The 22,404-nt window shown below is 42.3% G+C and overlaps 2 protein-coding genes across 18 annotated transcripts in view; one reads left to right on the top strand and one right to left on the bottom strand.

The window, feature by feature from the left end:
- The window catches only part of LOC105491830 (spermatogenesis associated 6 like), a 97,440-nt gene that overhangs the window by 51,716 nt on the left and 23,320 nt on the right, over nucleotides 1-22,404 (top strand). For 5 of the 16 annotated variants that reach the window (XM_024796067.2, XM_024796064.2, XM_024796066.2 and 2 more), the window contains 3 exons: nucleotides 562-655; nucleotides 1,735-1,841; nucleotides 5,260-5,889. In XM_024796067.2, coding sequence (XP_024651835.2) covers nucleotides 562-655; nucleotides 1,735-1,824 — 184 coding nt within the window. In that variant the 3' untranslated portion in view covers nucleotides 1,825-1,841; nucleotides 5,260-5,889. Of the gene's footprint in view, nucleotides 1-561; nucleotides 656-1,734; nucleotides 1,842-5,259; nucleotides 5,890-7,969; nucleotides 8,130-8,176; nucleotides 9,212-9,873 lie in introns of those variants that run through there. The other 11 variants (XR_011612529.1, XR_011612527.1, XR_011612525.1 and 8 more) reach the window with 9 other exon arrangements.
- LOC105491831 (solute carrier family 1 member 1) overlaps nucleotides 18,566-22,404 on the bottom strand; it is a 91,841-nt gene continuing 88,002 nt past the window's right edge. For both annotated transcript variants that reach the window (XM_011758531.2, XM_071077755.1), the window contains exon 12: nucleotides 18,566-20,722. In XM_011758531.2, coding sequence (XP_011756833.1) covers nucleotides 20,476-20,722 — 247 coding nt within the window. In that variant the 3' untranslated portion in view covers nucleotides 18,566-20,475. The remainder of the gene's footprint in view (nucleotides 20,723-22,404) is intronic.

The following is a 22,404-nucleotide window of genomic DNA, read 5'->3' as shown; positions in this document are numbered from 1 at the left end:
TACAAAGAAGAAAAGAATCACTCATAGCCACACATAGAAACACGAAAAATTCTTTTTTTTTTTTTTTTTGAGATGGAGTCTCGCTCTGTCCCCCAGGCTGGAGTGCAGTGGCACGATCTTGGCTCACTGCAAGCTCCACCTCCCGGGTTCATGCCATTGTCGTGCCTCAGCCTCCTGAGGAGCTGGGACTACAGGTGCCCGCCACCACACCCGGCTAATTTTTTGTATTTTTAGTAGAGACAGGGTTTCACCATGTTAGCCGGGATGGTCTCCTGGCCTTGTGATCCGCCCGCCTCAGCCTCCCAAAGTGCTGGGATTACAGGCGTGAGCCACTGAGCCTGGCCAAAAATTCTTAACATCTGAGCAGTTTTTATTCCCCAGTGCTTTTCCTATGGGTAGGTTTAAGAAAGACATTGAAATCACACTATGTTTACCATTTTGCATGCTGCTATTTTTTATTATGATTAAGTTTTAAATATCAATCCATATTGTCATGTGCTTTATTTAAGTGTCGTTTTTAGTAGCTGCATAATATTCCACCCTGTTCCATCTGTTGAGCAGGTTCCATCCTGGTTCTCAGTCCACTTGGAAGAATATCCATGAGAGGGTATGCAGTCTTCTGACATCCCACAGAGCACAGCAGCACCAAAATAAGGTTAGACTTTCTTATAAAACTAAATCTTTGCTCACTAAATAATATGGGAACAGGGACCTATAGTCTAGTCAGGGAGACAGACATTAATCAAATAACCACAGAAATAAGTGAAAAATTGTGAGGCTTACCAAGGAGATTACCTGTTGTCCTGAGAGTGAATGGTGGCGGGTATTTGACATGGCTGAGAGTCAGGGCTGGCTTCCTGAGGATGAGACAGTGGGACTTGGATGCAACGGAGGAGTAGCAGCTAATTTGGTGCACGGCACTCATCAAGTGGAGGTCCTTTCAAAGGACTAAGAGAAAGCAGGCTAACTGGCCCACAGAGCATTCCTTTCCCCTGCACACATGAATCCCAATCCAGTGAAGAACACAGTTGTGTTTGAGCTATGTAAGGCCACAACATGGAAGAAGGTTGTTCTAAAATTTAATAAGGTGGTTTTTGGCTGTATGACTTTTACAGGGGTATGGGGAGTGCTTCTGATCCATTGGTAGGTATTCCCAGTACTTTGTCACTGCTTCAGACACACAGCTAAATGGCCGTTTACCAGCTCCAAAGAATTCAAATAAAGGATAACAGTGCCCCCAGTGGCTGACTTTAATGATGCCATGTATTTGAATTAGTCATCCTGACTTATTAAATACTGGCATATGCTAGATTTGCAGGATGATGCTTAAAAATAAATGTTGTTTGCCCTAACCATGAGGGTAGTGAACTACTTTACTTCTTTTCTGCAAAGTCATAGGCTTTGCTTTAATTCCTAACCTTTTCGGGCAAGGACTCTCTTTAAAATGTAAACAAAGGCCTGGTTTGGGGCTTAAATCTATAATCCTAGTACTTTGGGAGGCTGAGGAGAGAGAATCTCTTGAGGCCAGGAGGTTCAAGACCAGCCTGGCAACATAATGAGACCTCGTCTCTACAAAAAAAAAGAAAGATTCTACATACACACATATATAGTGAACCCCATATAACAGCATAAATTGGATGCACAGACCTCCTACATGCAAAACTACACCTCTGGGTATCATCCATCTCTATTATGTTATGGGTAACATAATTGCTGGATTTGTTTTTATTGTAGGAAGAGTCTACCTCTGAAGTAAATTATATCATTGAAAGACCAAGCTGCCCTCTGAAGAAATACCCACTGCATGAACAGAGATATTTTTAAGCTGCTGTCTTATATAAGTAAGCAGCTTAAATACTTCTCCTTATCTTGGTTTGCTAAAAGAATTTCAGTTTTCTCCTATCAATATGAAGTAACTAGAAAGTATGGAGGATGGGAGACTTGGAGGAGACTTGAGAACCATGTTCTTCCCTTGCTCTGTATAATGGAGCTCTGATAACGGCAATGCATGTGTCTTCCAGTTCTCTTGCCTTTTGTAATCATCTCTCCTGCCCCCAACATCACCCTTTGTCTGATGGACCTTCCAGCCTTCTTTCAGCTCCTTGAACACGAGCTCTTTCCTGCCATGGGGTCTTTGCACATGTTGTTTTCTCGATCTGGAATTTGTCTTCCTGACTCTGCCTGGATAACTTCTATTTGTCCTTCCAGGCTCGTGATTTTCTGCGACACGACACTCCCTCTCTCTGTGATGCATACCGTTTAGCACACTGCATTTTTCCTTCATAAATTATAACACAATTTATTATTATATTTTTATCTGGGCTGATTGTTTAAAATCTGTCTGTTCTACTGGAATGAAACCTTTATGAGATCAGAGAATCTGTCTCTGTTGCTCACTGCTTTATAATCAGTATTTAGTGCCATACAATGGAATCACATTTAACTTTTCAAACACATGTACTAGGTGTGTGCACTGAACAAGAACCTGCCTTCCCATCTCCACCCTGCTGCTGTCCCTGTATCACTTGACCCTCCACAATGGTTGCTGCTCAGTAAAGAGAGTTTTGTTTTGTTTTGAGATGGAGTCTTGCCCTGTTGCCCAGGCTAGAGTACAATGGCATGATCTTGGTTCACTGCAACCTCCACCTCCCGGGTTCAAGTGATTCTCCTGCCTCAGCCTCCTGAGTAGCTGGGATTATAGGCGCACATGACCACGCCCAGCTAATTTTTGTATTTTTAGTAGAGACAGGGGTTCACCATGTTGGTCAGGCTGATCTCGAACTCCTGACCTGGTGATCTGCCCGCCTTGGCCTCCCAAAGTCCTGGGATTACAGGCGTGAGCCATTGCGCCTGGCTGCAGTAAAGGGTTTTTATAAATGCATGTTGAATATGCATTTATTATGAATGCATGTAACAAGGAAACTCTGGAATTCAGATCTGTGGCAAATAGCCACATTGTGGGACATCATAGTTTCTCATATATTCTTTTCTTTTCTTTTCCATTCAAGCTCAGAATAATAATCGCTATTCCTTATGGCATGCGGCCTGAGTGCTGAGACTAGTACACATACTTCACATGTATTAAACAAGTTCATATCTAATTCTCAGGACAACCTGATGAGATAGGTACTATCATTAGTTCCATCTTACAGCTAGGGAAACTGAGGCATAGGTTAGGTCCGTTGCTCAAGGTGACATGGCTAGTGAATGGTGGAGCTTTATTCTCTTAACTGCTACATTCTATTGCATTTTCAAAGCTGAGTGTAATCATACATGGAAATCCATGCAGAGAAAGAGCAGGTGTGTGAAGGAGGGCCCTTTGGAACCCAAGCAGAGTTTGTGGGCATTGCCTTCAGAAGGCTCCCACTAGGATCCTATAGCTTTGTAATGTATAGTCCTCATGTCAGCAGGATCAGAATAATTATGCATCTTTCTAAACAATAAAGGAGTGTGGGATAACCTGCTAAGTTTTCACTGTAGTCAGGCTCCTGAAAGTCTGGTTTGAGGGTCACGCGTGCTTTACAGAACAAGTTGGTTTGCCCTAGGGGTGGCCAGGGCTCCCTACCTTTAGCACAGAGGAATGGGGAGGACAGCTCAGTAATTGCCCATTCTGCAGGCTTCTACCTTAGAACGTTCTGCTTGCTAGATTAAAGGACGGATTCTGGGCCATTTACTCTCTGGTTACCAAAGTAATTGCTGTCTAGGCCATTATTTAGGTGGTTATACAGAACATAGCCCACATGATCATCAAATGCCAAATTACGCTGAATTTCAACATGGGTAATATCAGGTTACACAGAGCCTTGAACCAGCTGATATGTGGACACTGATGTCGGGGGATAGAGAGAAAGTAAGAAAAGAAAAAAACACGTCAATTCTGTCTTGGAAAATAGGTTTCATACATAACAGGAATTCCTACCCAGTGGTTTGACATAAGTTTAGAAGACCTTCTCTGGAAGTCTCCATACCATCCTCCCTGACACCACTTCTTGAGTCATGGATTCCTGGAGAGGCTGGGATCCTGGAGGGTCATTTTAGTGAAGGTTTAGTGATTGTAAAAAACCCAGGTGACTCTGGCTAGTCTTAAGCAAACAGGGCGTTTATCTGAAAGATGCTGAGCATCCATCTCAGTGAGTCCAGGAAAGATCCAAACAGGCAAGATCAAATAACTGAACAGGACAGCCAGAGCCACTCCTGTGGGTTGGGAGGACAGACCCCAGGCAGGAGGCATCCCCCACACACAACCCAGTGGCTCCCATGGTGTGTCCCAGTTCTGGCTTTTCTTGAGGACTCTCTTCTAATGGCAGCACCAATTCCTGTCTCTCCCTTTCTCCATATCTGTTTCACTGCCAGGTCCTGGCTCCCCAGTGATCTCGAGATCCCAGGGAGATGAAAAAGTAGATTCTTACCACAAAAAGGTCAGGGATTCTTTAGCCAAAAACAATGAGTCAAATTATCTGACCAGGTAGAGGGAGGGAATGAGTGAAAGAAATGGGTTGAAGGGGTTGGAATACATCTACTTCTGGATCTTTTGGGACTTGGTGGTTTTGGTATAAACAGAGTATCCCTTGTATATTTAAAATTGGTGAATTTTACCACACAAAAAACAAACATCCAAAAAACCAAACAAAACCTCCCACAAAGAAACCCATCAGATTATCCCTAGTTCTCTTGGAAGGCATGATTGCCATGACATCATGGCCCCCAGTGTGCAATGCCAAATTACAGAGTGAGACTGCATCACAAAGAAAGCAAAGAAAGGAAGGAAAGGAAAGGAAAGGAGGAAGGAAGGAAAGAAAGAGGAAGAAAAGAAAAAGAAAAAAAAGAAAGAGAAAGAAAAAGAAAGAAAAGGACAGAGAAGGAAAGGAGGGAGGGAAGGAAGGAAGGAAGGAAATTTGTTCAGTAGAATATAGTTGATTGGAACATGTTTAACAGGTCAACTGAATAACACCTATTTTGGCACATTTACTATGTAGCAAGGACTGTGCTAACTCTTCACAATAATAGTAAGAGGTAGATACTCTGTCATCATCCTGATATTTTACAAAGACGTCAAGTAAATTGCCCAAGGTCGCACAGATGCTCACTATGCTCACTGGGTTATTCTGTTGTGGGAATCCGGGGAGACTAAGTGATCCCAAGGCATAGCTACATGCCAAGATTGGGGTAGTATGAAATTATCTTTTTCTCCTTACTTGTATTGGGTGTTTGCCTTTTTCTCAATACCATATGTAGAATATATTGCTTCAAATTTTGCAGGGGAAATTAATGAAAGCTGAAGGAGGATCATGAAGAGCTCACTCACTACGACAATTGAAGCATCCTTAAAGAAATGAATAATTTTTGTTGTCTATGTTGAATCACTGATGTCTAATCCCCTTTAAACCAAATGCTGTACTCAGTCTTTTGTGCCCAGGTAAGAGTTGTTGATTAAAGTGTTTGCTGTTTGGGGGGTCACATTTTCTTGTCAAGCTGGAAAATTTGTGTTTTTGCATGTTTATTTTGAACATGAAAGAGGAAGCACTGTAGTTGGGTGGCAGGTGCTTATCCATTTGGAAAGCACTTCTTAGAATTCTAACAGGCCAGGTGCGGTGGCTCAAGCCTGTAATCCCAGCACTTTGGGAGGCTGAGGTGGGTGGATCATCTGAGGTCGGGAGTTCAAGACCAGCCTGACCAACATGGAGAAACCCCGTCTCTACTAAAAATACAAAATTAGCCAGGCATGGTGGCGCATGCCTGCAATCCCAGCTACTCGGGAGGCTGAGGCAGGAGAATCGCTTGAACCCGGGAGGCGGAGGTTACGGTGAGCCGAGATCGTGCCATTGCACTCCAGCCTGGGCAAAAAGAGCGAAACTCCATCTCAAAAAAAAAAAAAAAAAAAAAAAAGAATTCTAACAAAAATGTCGAGATGCCTTTTAAGGTATTCTTCATTTTTGACAGTGGATGTGTTCTTGAAAACTTCTTTCTTTCTCTCTTCTTCCTTCTGATCCCTTTCTCTCTGTCTCTCATTAATTATATATGAGCTAGAGGAAGTTGGTATTCACAGGAATAACCTGATAAATCCTCCAGAAAAGACTGTCAACCTGACTTTCTCTTTGTGGTATATCCTTTTTTTGTTGTTGTTTATTTCTTAGTGTTAGGCTTGATTTACATGAAGCCCACTAAAAACCTTGGAAAACAGCATTACATCTGGATAATTCAGATCTTGTTTTAAATGTTGAATTTCTGTGATAAATTTGTAAGAGGAGGCTAGCTCCTTTGGAGTGTAGTTTAAACTGCTCCTTCTGTTTCCTACTCCTTTGTTCCAGCAATTCTTTGTAAATTTAGATGAGGAACAAAACCTTCCTCAAATATTTCTCCAAAAGAGCTACACATTAAGTGAATAGGTTCTACAGATAGGACTGCCAATGCCAGGTTTTAAAGTTAGTTAGGAAGGTGCATTTATGAAATGCTTACACAGTGTGAGGGAGCAGGAAGAGGAAGGGGATGGGATAAAGGGAGACTAGAGGCACATTTGTCTTCATTGATACAGACCCAGAGAAGAGGGGCCTGAAAATGGAAACTTATGTCCCTCCTTCATAGTATAACCATAGCATTTTCCTCTACCAGCCCTACTATAGTGTGAATGTTTGTGTTCCCTCAAAATTTGTATGTTGAACTCCTAACCTCTAAGGAAATGGGGCCTTTTGGGAGGTGATGAGGTTGTGAGGGTGGACCCCTCCTAAATGAGATTAGTGCCCTATAAATAGGCTCAAGGGAGCTCGTTTGCCCATTTCCACTGGCGAGGAGACAGCGAGAAGGCTCCATCTCTGAACCAGGAAGAGGGCCCTCACCAGATTCTGAATCTGCCAACATTTTGATCTCGGACTTCCCAGCTTCTAGAACTGTGAGAGATAAATTCCTGTTGTGTGTAAACTACCCAGTTCATGACATTTTGTTATAGCAGCCTGAATAGAGTAAGACACTACCCTAAAACTTGTTCAGTTTTTAGAAGATTCAGTGAGAGACAAGTTTTCTTTTCTCATTGTGATCATAGGGATTGGTTCATTAGGTAAATTAAGGAAATGAAATTAAAAATTAGAAAAGGAACTCCAAAAACAAAAACAACAAAACAAAATTCATTTATTCTCTTCTCAGAATTTCAGCCAAATAAAGGTATATCCAAGTTGAACCTCCCAATCTAAAAATCTGAAATCTGAAATGCTCCAAAATCCAAAACTTTTTGAGCACAATATAACACCATAAGTGAAAAATTCCACATCTGACCGCATGTGGCAGGTTGCAGTCAAATGCATTTGAAACTTCGTTTCATGCTCAAAATTATTTAAAATCATGTATAAAATTACCTTCAGGCTATGTGTATAAAGTGTATATAAAACATAAATGAATTTCATGTTTAGACTTGGGTCCTATCCCCTATCCCGAAGATACTTCATTGTGTTTACGTAAATATTCCAAAATACAAAATCAAAAACCAAAACCCAAGTTTAAAACACTTCTGGTCAGTCCCAAGCATTAAAGATGAGGGAGACTCAACCTGTATCACAACCAGTATTCCACCTTGGCAAGGCCAACAGCAAGCTTAAATTACATGTGCTAATATATTCTCAGTCTCTCTGAAACTATAGTTGTCAATTTGTTATTCTGATGTTACCTCTAAGTAGTCATCAAAAATAAGAAAATACTGTGTTACATTAAGGTTATGCTATAAGTCTCAGCTAAAGGAAAGCAGCCCTAATGAATTGGTATCCCATTTCATTTATTGTTAAAATATACACCATGCATTCAATATTCAGTGTTTTTTGAAATGGTTTGAGCATAACTCTTTAATTTAATAAGATCTTAAATACACGTTCTTATTTAAAGTCATTTTTGGTTTTCACACTAAATTATACTTTTTTCCCTCTACTTTCGCATTTATTAACTCTATTCCTTAAATTATAATCATTTTTACTTTTTATTTCTCAAGGAGTTATCTCAATTTTGAGGAATCATGCTGGGGCAAGGATTGCAGTTGAAGTATTTTGCTTTTGGAGTATATAATAGTATGAATAATTTTGTGATGTTTGGGGGTTTGGATTACTTTGGGAAGATCTGTGTCATTAAACATCATAAAAATAATTCCCATATGTCTTGCTTCAGTTTCTAATTCCTTTCTTGACTTTTATGGTTGCAGATCTGTCAAAGCGTGGAGCATATTTTATGGACATGTTTCATGGGGTCTTGGTTTGCAGAGGCTCCTAAGAAAATATCCTTTGTGGAACCTAGGCCCTCCAAACAAAAGCTGCTGTACAATGAGGCCAGTTCTCTGTGGTCACCTGACTTAGCTGAAGCCTGTAGGCCATGAGTTATGAAAGAGATTTTTAAAAAATGAAAGTGCAAATTATATGTTTGACATAAAAGAGGTGGTTGGTTTTAGGTGTAATTTGAGAAGACTGATGGGTATGTGTGTGAGTTTAGCCCTAGCGCCCAAATGCCAGGCTACTCTCAGTATAGCCAGTACTCCCCCGAGTTGGTTCCATCAAAGGAGCCCGCTGGGTTCTCTGGAGGGCAGCCTGAGGAACAGGATATGCTCTCTAGTCCGTGCTGTGACCAGAGAACCCACTAGTACCACCGGATGGGGCTGCTGTCTTTCTCTGGTTAGGGGACCCCTCCTAGCACTACTTGGGGGACCTGCAGGTCTTGAGGAGACCTCTCTTCCCTTGTGCTGGGAACCCTGCCAACAGTAAGAAGAGTCCCAACCCTTTGCTCCTTTGGCCTGGGAGCCTTCCATCCTCCACACTGAATCTAGGGGCACCAAATTATGGTAATAAAGTTACTTTATTTATCAAAGGAAAGAACCTATGCTTAATTTCACATAGGGAATTTGGTCAAAACAGGGTCATGTCTAGGACAGGAGCTATTACTTGGTGCAGATGGGTCCTTTTCTTGATAGCTGAGTTGATGGAGCTTCTTCAACAAAATGAGGAGTTTCTGGTCCAAAATTTTTCCTTGGGATTCTGCATCTTTTAGAGTGATCCGTTAGCACCGCCCCACCTCACCCCCCACCCCCCCCGTGTGTGTGTGTGTGTGTGTGTATTTTGTTTTCTTTTTTTTTTTTTTAATATAAAAAATAGAGAAGAAGTCTCCCTATATTGCCCTATATGCTGGTCTTGAACTCCTGGCCTCAAGTGATCTGCCATCTTGGCCTCCCAAAGTGCTAGGCTTACAGGTATGAGCCACCGCACCCCTCCTAGTACCTGGATTTAAATCCTAGTTCTGCCATTTACAGGCTGAGTGCCTTGGACAGATAATTTAACCTTTTTGTGTCTCAGTGTCCTTATGTATAATATGGAGGTAATAATAGTATCTATCTAATAATGTTATTGTTGGTAGGTAATACATTTAAAGTACATTAAATCAGTGCCTGGCACAAAATGAGCACTCAGTGGGCATTAGCTATTCTTATTCTCATCTCATTTAATTTTTTGAGGAAAGCATTGTTCCCCCTATTTCTTGCTAAGGACACTGAGGCTCAGAAAAGCAAGTGTCAGAGCCAGTTTGCAAACCCTGCTCTGTGTTGTTTCCAAATCTCAGGTTCTCTGTACCACTTCCTGTCACCCCTTGGCTGCCACCTGGTTGGCCTTGAGGCATCCCAGATAATTCAGCCTAAAGGGTTGGAAAAACATGAACTCAGAACATTTCAGAATAACAGAGCAACTGAGGTCTCTTGACAGAAGTTGGAACAATTAACCACTTCTTATTTAGGCCAACAAGAGAGGCTTTCTGCTCTTATTTCCTGTCATTGGAATGTTATGTTTGTAAACCGCATTTTTAGGAAGTCCCCTCCTCCCCACCACCCCCAAATAAACTTTCCTGTTCCTTTTTCTCCAGGAACTGACACTCACTGAAATTGGAATTTTGAATTGGGATAAACATCATACTTGTTTTACTGGGATGACTTCCAGGAACAGACCGTAGGCAGTGGCAGTAGGTGTTATTGCTGGAAGTGTTGCATTCGCGGTAGGAACTCTTCATTATGAAAGCTCATTTGTTGTTGCTTAAGGGATAGGATGACGTCCTTTGTTCACTGGGTCTCCTCCCAGCCCTGCAGTTAACCAAATTGATTCCACAGCCTCACATGGACCTACTCAACTTGTATTTGTTAAACTCCTGTGTGCTCAGTATTGCGCAGGACCCTGTGGGGTAGGGAGGGGTCACACTAAGGGGTATAAAAAACAACCTGTGCCCTCTTGAAGTTTCCAGACTTACTGGGGCAATGAGACGTTAAATGAGATATTTCAAGTGTGATTCCCAAAAGGTGTTGCAAACTCGGATGTCTTTAGGGCCAGGCAGGATTTGTGACTGTCAGAAGCAGTGGAGTTTGAAATAATGGTGAGTGATGGGAGCTGGAGTGAAGTGGAGCATGTAACACCCCACCCTCCCACAAGGTGTTCATCTTCAAATTCAAATCTAAACCAGCCAAAGGCTCTGTGGCCCACATAAAGCTGGTCTGAAGCTGGGTCTTGCCCAAAGCCACCAGTTTTGACTCCTGTTTAGTAGTATAAAGTAATGATATTGATTTACAGTAAGGTTTGTGGAATTCAATTTCATTACTTTATAGTCAAGTCTCATTGATTGACTTAATAATATAAGGCAGTATCTGATTATGTACCAAGATACTATTGCTTCTGTGTGTTTCAGGAGGTTAGAAACAGGTGGTATTGGGATTGGAGGCCAAGAATTTATTTTCAGTGTTTAAAAAATAGGCAGACCAGGTAGAGAAGAGATTTGGGAGAGTGAAGCAATTGGGGAGAGTGTAATGAAGCATGTGCATATGGAGAAGAGGAAATGTCTTCCGGGGTATCTTCTGAAGTGTCCTAAATATTCAGGTGAGTATTTTCAACTTTGTGCTGTAGACAATAAGAAGCCATTAGAGTTTTTGAGCCAGAAAGCAAAGTATTAACCTGATGATCTTGTGCAGGATGGTTTGGGGGTAGGTAGAGGCTGGCAGTGGGGAGACTCTGACAAAGCCTTTGAAGAAGTCTGAAAATTAGGGCAATAGAACCTGAACTGAGTAGGAGAGTCACAGGAAAGAGAAGGGCTGATTAGATACCAGGGCTGGGAAGACATCATGAGACAACTTATTTTAGGGGTGCTTAAAAACCTGTGGGTGTATGGGGGAGGTACCTGGCCCTTTTAAGGAAGAAGTGGTTAAGTCAGGTGGCCTGGGCTTGTTACAAAGTGAAGGTGAACTACTTAGTCAGCAGAATAAAGTATTGATGGAGAGAATAATTGCCCTGCAGAAATAAGGACACAGTGTCCTTCATTTTGTGGATTCATATTCTTCATGATGTGTGAGGCAAGATGAACTGAAGGACTAAGAGAACAAAATAGGAGCTCAAATAAAATCCTTTAGGGACTTTTGTTTTTGTGGTCTCTTTTTGGCCAGGGAGATAGAATAGGGAACACTCAGAATTAGTAGGGGGCGGGGTGGGTGTTTCAGAAGCAATGGAGGCCTTGTCTGGGATTTTGTTTCGTATTTTTTTAATCCCTCTGAATCTTGTTCTTATCGTGAAGGCCTCATGGTTGTAAATAGAATTTAGAGGATTATCAAAATACAAGTTGTTTATTCAAGAATTACTTGGGAAGAGAAAATGCAGGAGTACACCACGTCCAGTGATGCACGTCTGGACAGAGGCTAAGTCTTGGGTCACTCACTTCACAAAGAGGCATCACTGTTCACTCAGGGGCTCCCACCTGAGGCCCAGAGCAGAGGGATTCAAATAAATGGACCAACCTCTATAGACCTGCCTTGCAACCTCAAACCTTTTGGGGACAAAAGCAAGAAGAAATGTTTATGATCCTAGATTGTAGGGGAAATAATGGTGATTTTTAAAAACACAATTCCCAATCTGGGAAAGAGAGACTACAGAAAAGATTGATGAGATTGATTTTGGATAAATTCAGTTTAAAAAGATGGTGGAAAGGCCAACAAGAAGTGGTCAGTAGAAGTTGGAAGTGGGGATCTGAGATTTGGCTTGGAGATCAGTGCAGGAGAAACCAAGGGCAGCTGTAGATTTTGTGGATACGCATTGTTGTTAATCATCTGCATAGAGATGGTAGTTGAATCCATAATATTGGAGGAGTATATAGTGGAGAGAAAAAGACCAGAAGCATGTGAGCTTGTTCATTCATTCCACAAATATTTGAGGGGACCCTGTGTGTGTGGCACAGGCAGAGATGAGACCCACAGCAAGGGAGCAGCAGGAGGAGGAGGTTACAAAAGTGATGGAAGAGTGGTGGGAAAGGGTCAGGTGGGGCAGAACCTCGTAATGTCTTGGAAGCCAAGGAAAAATAACTTAGTGGAATATAAAGCTAACCGATAGTGACAAATGTTGCAGAAGAGTAAAAATTGACGATTGAGAAAATGCCTTTTGGATTTCGTGAGCAGGGCATCGATGACCTCGGAGTTTCAGGAGTGTTGTGGAAGCCTGACTGTAGGGGATTAGGTGTTTGTGAGTGGGGAGGAAATGGAGTCACAGCATAAAGAACAAAAAGCAGCCCCTAAAATTTTGCAAGAAAAGGAAAAGAGAAATAGGGTTCCAGTTTTTATTCTGACTCCCCATCCCTGGTTTTGGAAAAGAAAGGGATTTTGGGGAGAGTTAGGATTTGAGTGAAACATTTAAAGGTGATATGAGGGAGGGACACAATGATATTGTATACCATAAAGGAGGTGAGGCTGGGCAGCTAGGTGAGATGGGAGATAATCTAGACATATTTAAAATTAATTTTTGCTAGAATGGGAAAACAAACAGGCAATTTGAGGGAGCAAATTTGGTTGTATCAAATAAAATGTTATGATTAGAAAAGATAAACAGCTTGTAAAGAGGTGACGATTGGATACTATCATGCATTTCCTCTTACTTTTTAGACATTTTGAAGCACTATATCTTAATAGTTAGGAAAAGACTTGGAATCATGTGAGTCCCAGCTCTGTGAACTTGGGCAAATTACTTAACCTCCCTAAGCCACAGTTTCCTCAACTGGGAAACAGACGATAATATGACCTGCCTAATAGAAGTGTTAAGAAGAATGCGTGAGACTATGCATGTAAAGTCTTTAGTACAATGCAGCATATAATTAGCACTTGGTATTAGCAGTGATTCATTTTTTCTTAAACCACTTTATTCAGGTGTGATTGGCATACTAAAGGTGTACATATTTAGCATGTATAACTTGGTGAGTTGTGAAACAATCACCAAAGTCCATGCCATAAACCTATCATCTTCAAAAGTTTCCTCTTACCTTCTTTATTAATTAATTATTTTGGGGGGTATGATAAGAACACAATGTAAAAGCTACTATATTAGCAAATTTGTAAGTATACAATGCGGTATTAAGTATAGCTACTATGCTATGCAGTAGATCTAGCCAATGATTCTTATCTGCTTTGAACATTTAGACCACCCCACACTTGAGTTATAATTAATATTTTAGTACTCCTGGCACTCTCTGCCTTATAAGGCCTGGTGAAGAACAGTGACACTGCAGCCAAATGGCTGAGCCATCTATTTGTTGTGTGGTCTTTGGGGAAGTTGCTTAATATTTTGTGCTAGTTTCTTCATTTGTAAAAAGGAGATAATAATAGTACCCACTTTATGATGCTGTTATGAAATTAAATGAATTCATATTTAAGTGGTAAGAACACTGCTTGCCACATAGTAATTGCAATGCCAACATTTGCTGAGTAAATAAAAATGTTCTTCCTCTGTGTCTTTTTTTTTTTTTTTTTTTTTTTTGAGATGGAATCTCGCTCTGTCACCCAGGCTGGAGTGCAGTGGCGTGATCTCAGCTCACTACAAACTCTGCCTCTAGGGTTCAAGCCATTCTCCTGCCTCAGCCTCCCGAGTAGCTGGAACTACAGGCATGTGCCACTACAGCTGGCTAATTTTTGTATTTTTAGTAGAGACGGGGTTTCATCGTGTTGGCCAGGCTGGTCTCAAACCCCTGACCTCAGGTGATCCACCCGCCTCAGCCTCCTGAAGTGCTGGAATTATAGGCCTGAGCCACTGTGCTCGGCTTGTTGTTGCTGTTTTTCCTTCTGGGCTCAGGACATCCCACTTGCTTGGACACTCATCCTGGCAGGGAGGAATCTCAGGGGATACCTGCAGCTGTTAGGTCAGCACCTTAAAAGAAACTGGACCTTGATTTGCCTTAGAGTGTCATCTCTAGGAAAGGAAATGATGCCCAAGAATAGGGTAGCGACTGCCTGGATTGATATAGAAGCAAACATTTTCTTAGTGGCAAGAAAAGCAGACTAAATATCCTTGCAGGCTGAGTCAGCATTGTTTGCATGTCTAATTTTTTCATCAACTTCTGTGGCATGTTTTTCTAACTTAACTGTTCTCCTCTGATGGAGCAGAGAGCCTTGGGTTTGTGATTCATGTGAAATTGACACATTCTTTCTACCTTAACCTTTCTGGCTAAAATAGGAAATGGGAGGATTAGCTCCAAAGTACCTGAGAGGTAAAGCCAACTTGGCATGCTGGGAAGGCAGAAGCAGGTGTTGAGGATGAATCAGCCAGTGTCCCTCCATCGCCGACTGGTATTGCCTTCTTTTATCACATGAATTTATACAGTAGCACTTCTCTGACATCCGTCAGACTTGCCTAGTTTCCTAAAGACCTGGACAGGATAACCTCGGATTCATTTTGGAGAACCTTTATAATTTTTTTTAAGCCCTTGGCTCAGAAAGGCCTTTTGGCTGGCCTTTTGTTATTCTTGCCAAGCTAAGCTAATAGCCTTGGAAACACAACACAAGGGCTCTTTAAATAAAAGTTATGTTTGAATGCTTGGAGGAGGATCAAAGTCATCTTTAAAATGTGCATGCCTTGAGCTCTTTGTGAAGGCATGCTCATAAACTGGAAGGAGTAGTACCTTTCTCCAGCGACTGCCCTCCCAAGATGACTGAAGTCATTTCAATCTGTCTTACCTTCACCTTGGAAAAGGTAACTTTCTACGGGGCACAGACAAAGACAAAGCAAATCCTGGCTGGTGTTATATCTCCAGACCTCTTGCACCTTCCCCTGCAGCCAGACCCTTGACCCTGAAATGCTCAGATGATGCAACTCTGTATCACATTCCCTGAAGTGCCCTGAAGCCTTGGTAATGGCTTTCCTGCGTTATGGAGGAACGGCAGCTATCAGAGCCTGCAGTCTGACAGGAAAACGCAGCTTCTTGGAGGGAAAATGGAGGACAGGCATCCAGATACTACTGCTCAGTTTAGTTGATTCTGCATTTAGTTCCAGGGTTATTTGCCTCCCTCCATTTTTTGATAAACAGTACTTTTGTGAGGCAACTTTCTCTCTAGGTAATATCCTGGAGTTGTCCCCATGGAGCTAGAGCTTCCGAGCTGCACGCTGCCGGGGCCTTCTGGAAACCAGTGGAATTTCTCTAGAAGAGGCAATGGTATTCCTTTCTCATTTTCTCCAGCCAGAATAATCAAAGGAATGTAAATGTTTATCTTGTCTTTTGGGGGCTTATTCATAACTGTTTTGAACTTGGTGTGGCAGGCCAAGTGGAGATTTGTAGATGAAACCATAAGTGTCACCCTAATTCTGGAGAGACACCTTCCAAATCACACATGACAGTGGTTTGCCCTAGTGAGGGAAGAAATGGGACATCAACTGTGTGGTTAGATTTCACTGCTTGCTTAGGAGTTTTGTGGCACTGTGCATGCAGCCTAGGCCATTGAGAAATGTCCTGATCATTTCCATCCCTGATGGATAACTTTATACACTTAGGTACACTCACCCAATTCTATATACAGGTCAATGTGGTGTTCCCAGCCAGGGACGGTGGCTCACGCCTGTAATCCCAGCACTTTGGGAGGCTGAGGCAGGCAGATCACCTGAGGTCAGGAGTTTGAGACCAGCCTGGCCAACATGGCGAAACCCTGTCTCTACCAAAAATACAAAAATTAGCTGGGCATGGTGGTGCACGCCTGTAATCCCAGCTACTCGGGAGGCTGAGGCAGGAGAATCACTTGAACCCAGGAGGCAGAGGTTGCAGTGAACCAAGATCGCAGCACTGCACTCCAGCCTCGGTGACAGAGTGAGACTCTGTCTCAAAATATATAAAGATATAGTTCCCAAAGCTAATTTAACAAGGCCTGCTTCTTCTTCTTTATATTATCTGGCTTTCACTTTAAAAATCTAAGATTGCAGAGAGGTACATTTCCTCCCACAGGGTATATTAAAAAGCTCCAGGTAGGGCCCTGCTTCCATCAGGTGAGGAGACTGTTTTTGAATAGTCACACAAGATTTATAGGCTGACTGCAAAAGTGAACTTCATGCTGGACTCTCATTTTCAGGATGTATGAAGGGGTGTTATGTGAAGGTACATCTCAGCTTCACACAGCCCAAGCATCTCAAATCCCTGTCTGTGTCTCAGGGCGTAGGAAATGACTGCGAACACTTATTTTTTGTTTACCTCCTACATAACACTTTATAGGAAAAATTTCCGTTTGCTACCCTTTAGATTAAAATGTCCCATTTCTGGAAGAGTTTCACCTTTATAGAATGGGGGCTGTTTACGAATCTCACGAGGTTGGGTATACTGTTTGCTCTGAGAACTCAGCCAGCACCAAGTGGTAGGAGCTTCATTCCTTCACCACATCAGGGACACGGATCCTAAAACACTGGAAGAGCAATTGCATCTCTATGGATTACCCATGTTAATAAATGGGGGAGGGAGAAGGGTGTAGTTTTTTCCCAGAAGCAGGGGTGGGGAGAAGAGACACTAGCATTTATTAGACATAGTCTGTAACAGAGTCTTTGCTACATGCATTTTCTCATTGACCACTGAAAGCAGTCCCGTGAGGAAAGAATTTTTATTCCTATTTCATGGAAGAGGAAACCAAAGCTTAGGTTGTTGGCAAGGGACACAAAGCTGGTAAGGAATCAGAGCTGTGTGCATACTCATTGTATTCCATAGTCCCTTGCTGGGCAGTTGGGGAATACAGAATATCAATCCTGTTGCATAGAAGCTTCTAGCAGCCTTCCAAGGCTCTGAAGGGTCACTTCCTGTCTCCTGTTCCAGGAGGGAAGATTCTTGAGCCCCTGCAAAGCAAACACTGCAGCCGGCCTACTGCCTGAGTATAAGCCAAGCACACTCCCCATGGCTCTTCTAAGAATCGGGGTGTGCTTTAATAAAGGGCCTTGTACCCACTGGACTAATAAAGATTTGCTGGAAGAATAAAGTCATTTGTCAGCTGATAACACCATTTCTCTATTCATGAGTAAACTCTAGGCAAAATCAAAATCACATGGAGACCCAGGGGCACCAGCTCTTCCAAACAAGTATCTTTTTCTAAGGAATTGTGTTGTTGAGTATTTTCTCCCATGTTGTACACAAAGGAAACTACCCGGTATTCCTTTGGCCAGGTAGCAATAGGTATTTTTCTGAGGAGATAGGATCCTCTCAGTGGGAAATAGGGAGCTGTTCATTCCTTTGTTGTCTGTCACAGCAAGTAAGTCCATTGCCCCCTGCAGAATCCCCTCATGTCTGAGGTATTCTAGGCAGGACTGCACCATCCCATCAGAGATCACTCTGAACACAGCCATTTGTAGCTTGTAATCTTACTTCAGAGGGCAGGATTGGTCCTTTAGTGAAACCAAGCCACCATCATATTGAGAGGTAAGACTTTTTTTGTTGTTGTTAAATATAGGGTCTCTGTCACTCAGACTGGAGTGCAGTGGCGCTATCACAGCTCACTGCAGCCTCAACTTCCCCAGGCTCAGGTGATCCTCCCACCTAAGCCTACTGAGTAGCTGGGACTACAGGCACACACCATCACTCCCGGCTAATTTTTGTATATTTTTGTAGAGACAGAGTCTTTCTTTGTTGCCCATGCTGGTCTTGAATTTCTGGCCTCAAGCAATCTGCCTGCCTCGGCCTCCCAAAGTGCTGGGATTATAGGGGTGAGCCACTGCGTCCAGCCGACTATCTCTTACTGTAGTAACTTCTAACAAAATCCTACTTTCATCTCCGCCACAAAATATGCATGCAGCTGTTCATAATGGCACTGTATTTCCGCCTTGTAATCCCATTGGCTAACATGAACAATCGGATTATCTTTCCTCAAGCCTCGCTTTTTCATTCTTGGGGTAAAAAGGTTTGAAAACAATAATCCAGCTAGGCACACTGGCTCACGCTTGTAATCCTAGCACTTTGTGGGGATGAGGCAGGGGAATCACTTGAGGCCAGGAGTTCAAGACAAGTGTGGGCAGCATATTGAGACCCTGTTTCTACAAAAAATAGAAAAATTAGCTGGAGTAATGGTATGTGCCTGTAGTTCCACCTACTCAGGAGGCTGAGGTTTGAGCCCAGTAGGAGGAGGCTGCAGTGACCTGAGATCATGCCACTGCACTCCAACCTGGGTGACAGAGCGAGATTATATCTCAAAAAACAAACAAACAAAAAAAACACTGTGTAAAATCTAATTCAGCTGATCATATCTCTGCCTTCCCACACCCATCCAAGTAAGTTAAAACAACAGATAACAAGAAGAAAAAGGCGGGAGGAAAGAATGAGGGAAGTGTTTATTGAGACTGAAATGGAACATTGTTCTCTTTTATGAGTTAACAGCAGTGTGTTAAGAGGCTGGTTACAAACTGACTCCAAAATGATAACTCGCAGCTCATGAACAGCTCTGCCAACTCTAGTGCCACTAATTGGGGCATCCTAGTAAGGGGTAGAACCATTTAGCCCAAGAGAAATTACTGATTCAATTTCATTTACATTTAGATTTATTTCTTATAAACAATAGCAATATTTGCATTTTAAAATTCACATTGAATCATTATTTACTATTTATGATGTTTACATAACAATTCAGTATCATTATGTTGTAGATTTCAGATGTAGGTGGTCAATACTGAGTACTTATTTACTCTTCTGCTATCTTTGGCACAATTTCTCATTTCTTAAACATGAAAGCACAGGTTTAAGTTGGCTACACAATACTGCAGAAACATGACTATTTTGGATCTCAGTGTAAGTACAAGTTTATGTTAAGCATTATTTACAAGATGAGAACTGAAGCACAGACTTTAATAAACTATCTTCATAAATTAGCAGAATGACAAGCAGAGAATGTAATGAATAGGGCCAAGATTACCGGTTAGAACAGTCCTCCCTGGAGGAGGAGACGAGTGTCATAGAATGGAACTATTTTCCCCGAACCACTGATATCAGTTTATGTCATGGGATTTACTCTGCAAGAACCCAGGTTAGGGGCAGGTCTTTTTCTGCAATGTGGCTTGTTCAACCCATGGAATCTTTATTAAAATACAACTTAGTTGGTAGCTGGCCAACATTATTTGGGCCCTGATAACAGAAGTGCAAGGATGGCAAAGTACTGGCCTCTTTGAGTACGAATGAACTTGGAAGAATAAAGCCTTCCAGTTGGATGAAAGCACATCCAGCCTTTTGTGAGTGACAGCTTTGTATATAATCTTATGCAGAGCTAATATGGATTGCCTCGAGGCAGCTCAAATCTGGAAATTGTAAATGAATGGCTATGCCACCTTGGAGTATCACCATAGTACATCTCTGCTTTAGGGCTGATATACAGATGTGAAATGATCGAACAACATGATTTCTCATTCTAGTGCTCCTGAGAAAGGAGTTCTGATAAGCCCCAAAGCAGACCTGGGTTGGAATTGTGGTTATTATTCAAGTACAAGGAGAACTCTTTATTTCACATTGACGGTTCAGTTCTGATCTCTGTCTGGCAAATTATATGAAAATAATAAATATATACATATATATATATATATAGCTCTACGCTGAACACTGGGTTAATAGTTACCAGCGTCCCAATACAGTACATTGAAAAAAGAATCCTTCTCCCTTTCTTCCAAACCCTATGCCCATCTTAAAACTTATTGCAGAACTATGCTGGTCTGTTTTCTTTGAAATTGGCTGGAGATAAGTTAAAAATGGACATTTTGGCACATTAACTGGGGAGAGGTGGTTGAGATGCATTATAATTTATAAAAAAGTGAAAGGTCAAAGGAAATTCATGCCAATAGAAAGCCTGAGTAAACATTTGTAACCAATGACAGAATATTTTTTTTTAACCCAAAACACTTGTCTATGCACGAGAAAGCATTTTCTTTTTCATATCCATTACCTAATTCTAATAGTTATTACTTTATGTACTTCCAAACTTTGTCTCTTATAGAATTTCTAAAACTCAGATAATAGAACTTTGCTTTCAATGGATTTCCCTTCATCTTACCCCACACCCAAATCCCAAAACCTGGAGAGCAAAGGCTGTGAATCCAAATATACAAAATAATCTGGAGGTCTGTATATCAAATCAAATGAACACCTGGCCATTAGCATTTTTCTTTTCCTTAACCAGTGTTTGAGATGACTCTCATGGAAATGTCCTTCCTTGTTTTCAGTTATCTGCAGCCAGGGGCCCTAGAACTGTGAGGTCTGGGTGAATGAGATGGTGTCAGACTTGTCTACTGCAAAGCCTCCATTGACATAAGACTTCTTGGTGTCTGAGTCTTCGTTGTCAAGGATTGTAGATTCCAAGGCAAAGGGATTCACAATGTTTACTTCAGATGAAACATCCATCTGCTCCAGCTCCTTCTTGGAGAGCTTTTCCACGATGCCTGTCCCAAAAGCATCACCAAGGACGTTGACCATGGTCCTGAACCGGTCCCTGGGGAGAGATGGGAGGCGTCAGACAGGAGGCCCAGATTTCATTTTCCTTCATCATCGGAGAGATGCAATGACCTGACATGTTCAGTTTAGATTTAAGTAAATGTAGAAAGTGCTGTCCTTATGACTGACTTACTGAAGGCTCCTCACAGGCCTGGGGTTGTTCATAAAGGCATAGCATGAGCTTTCCCAAAGTAGCAATGATTTCCCTAAGTCTCCCTAAATTCCCTCCTCTTTCCCAAAGAAACATGAATAGAGTTGTTCCAGATATTTTCTGGGGGAACTGAGGGAGGTTCAGAATTCAGTAAGTTTTTCAGCCCTAACCTCTGTCTTGTGGTTTTCTAGATTCAATGCAAATGCCATTGTGGGCTGTCTTTGGGCAAAGGTCAGAGAACTTGGGTGTTTTGTGGGTGGTGTATGTACCATGTGCATGTGGGGTATGCGTGTGTGTGTTCAGGTCTATGGTGTACTTGTTTATTTACCAATCTAGGTCACTCTACTTATGAGCAAACCAGGAGGCATGGCGCAGAGCACGGGGTCAGAAAACACAGGTTAGCCCAGGAATGGATTTCTCCGTGAGCCACCCTCATCCGGTCTTAACTCCCAGAGAGCCTGGGGAAGAGACCGGTGACAGGAAGACAGGTAGAGAAGGCACACTGCAGAGGAGAGGATCCATTTTGATACTGGTGCTTTGTTGATAGCAACTGCATGCAGGGGGAATCTTGTGAAAACTACATCTGCAGAACAGAAAAGGCTGACAATGCTTACACATGGCCACACTGGATGCCCTTCTGTTATTTAGAACAAGTCCAGGGATTGAACTGGACCTAGTGTCTTTTTATCCCATACCTCCAATTGGACCTTTGACTCATCCGGGTATCTTGGCAGTGAAGGTAACTGGTTCTAGGAAGACTCAGGGAAAGGAGAAAAGTGCAAATCCACCATCATCACTAGAAAGAACCAAATCTTGCCTCAATGCTAGGATATCTTTGCAAGAAGGGTGCCACCTCATTTGGGCCTATAGCCCAGTTAGCTACTGAGGCCCCCCCAACCCATGACACAGCTTCCAAGCCAGGTGCAGAGGCTTTGCCATCTGAAATGTGAATCTGTGTTTTCAAGCCCACATAGGATGTCTCTGCTTCCCTTTCCATCTTATCTATCACCTGCAAACTACAGTACCTAGCACTGTACTCCCCAGTGAGCCTGAGCTTGTTCTGAGCAAAGGCTCCATGTGGAGTGATACTTACCTGCAATGCCAGGGGACAGAGCCAGACCTAGATGCTGCAAGACCCATGCACAGAAGTGGGCATCAAGGGTAAAGCTAGGAGCCAAGCTGGTTCTGACTTTAATCTTGAGGGTCACTAAAGGTACGTTCTCACACAGATGTTCTGCTGTATTCTGTGTGTGTATGTGTGTGTGTGTGTGTGTGTGTGAGAGAGAGAGAGAGAGAGAAAGTGTTGTTGATTGGGGCCTGAATAGTCCAACTCATTCTAATCATAACAATGAAACTTGCCATTTATTGAGTATGTATGGGCTGCCCGATACTATTCTAGACACTCCATTCACATAAGCTCACTCAGTCCTTAAAACAACCCAATGAGATAGGCAGATTTTTTCCCATCTCACAGATTATACAACTGGGCCTCAGGTTACGGAACTTGCTCGAGGTCAAGGAACTTGCTC

The sequence above is a fragment of the Macaca nemestrina genome, chromosome 14 (genome assembly GCF_043159975.1).
Source record: "Macaca nemestrina isolate mMacNem1 chromosome 14, mMacNem.hap1, whole genome shotgun sequence".
Lineage (NCBI taxonomy): Eukaryota > Metazoa > Chordata > Mammalia > Primates > Cercopithecidae > Macaca > Macaca nemestrina.
Note: the sequence above shows the minus strand (reverse complement) of the source record. Positions and strands in the feature narration are given on the sequence as shown.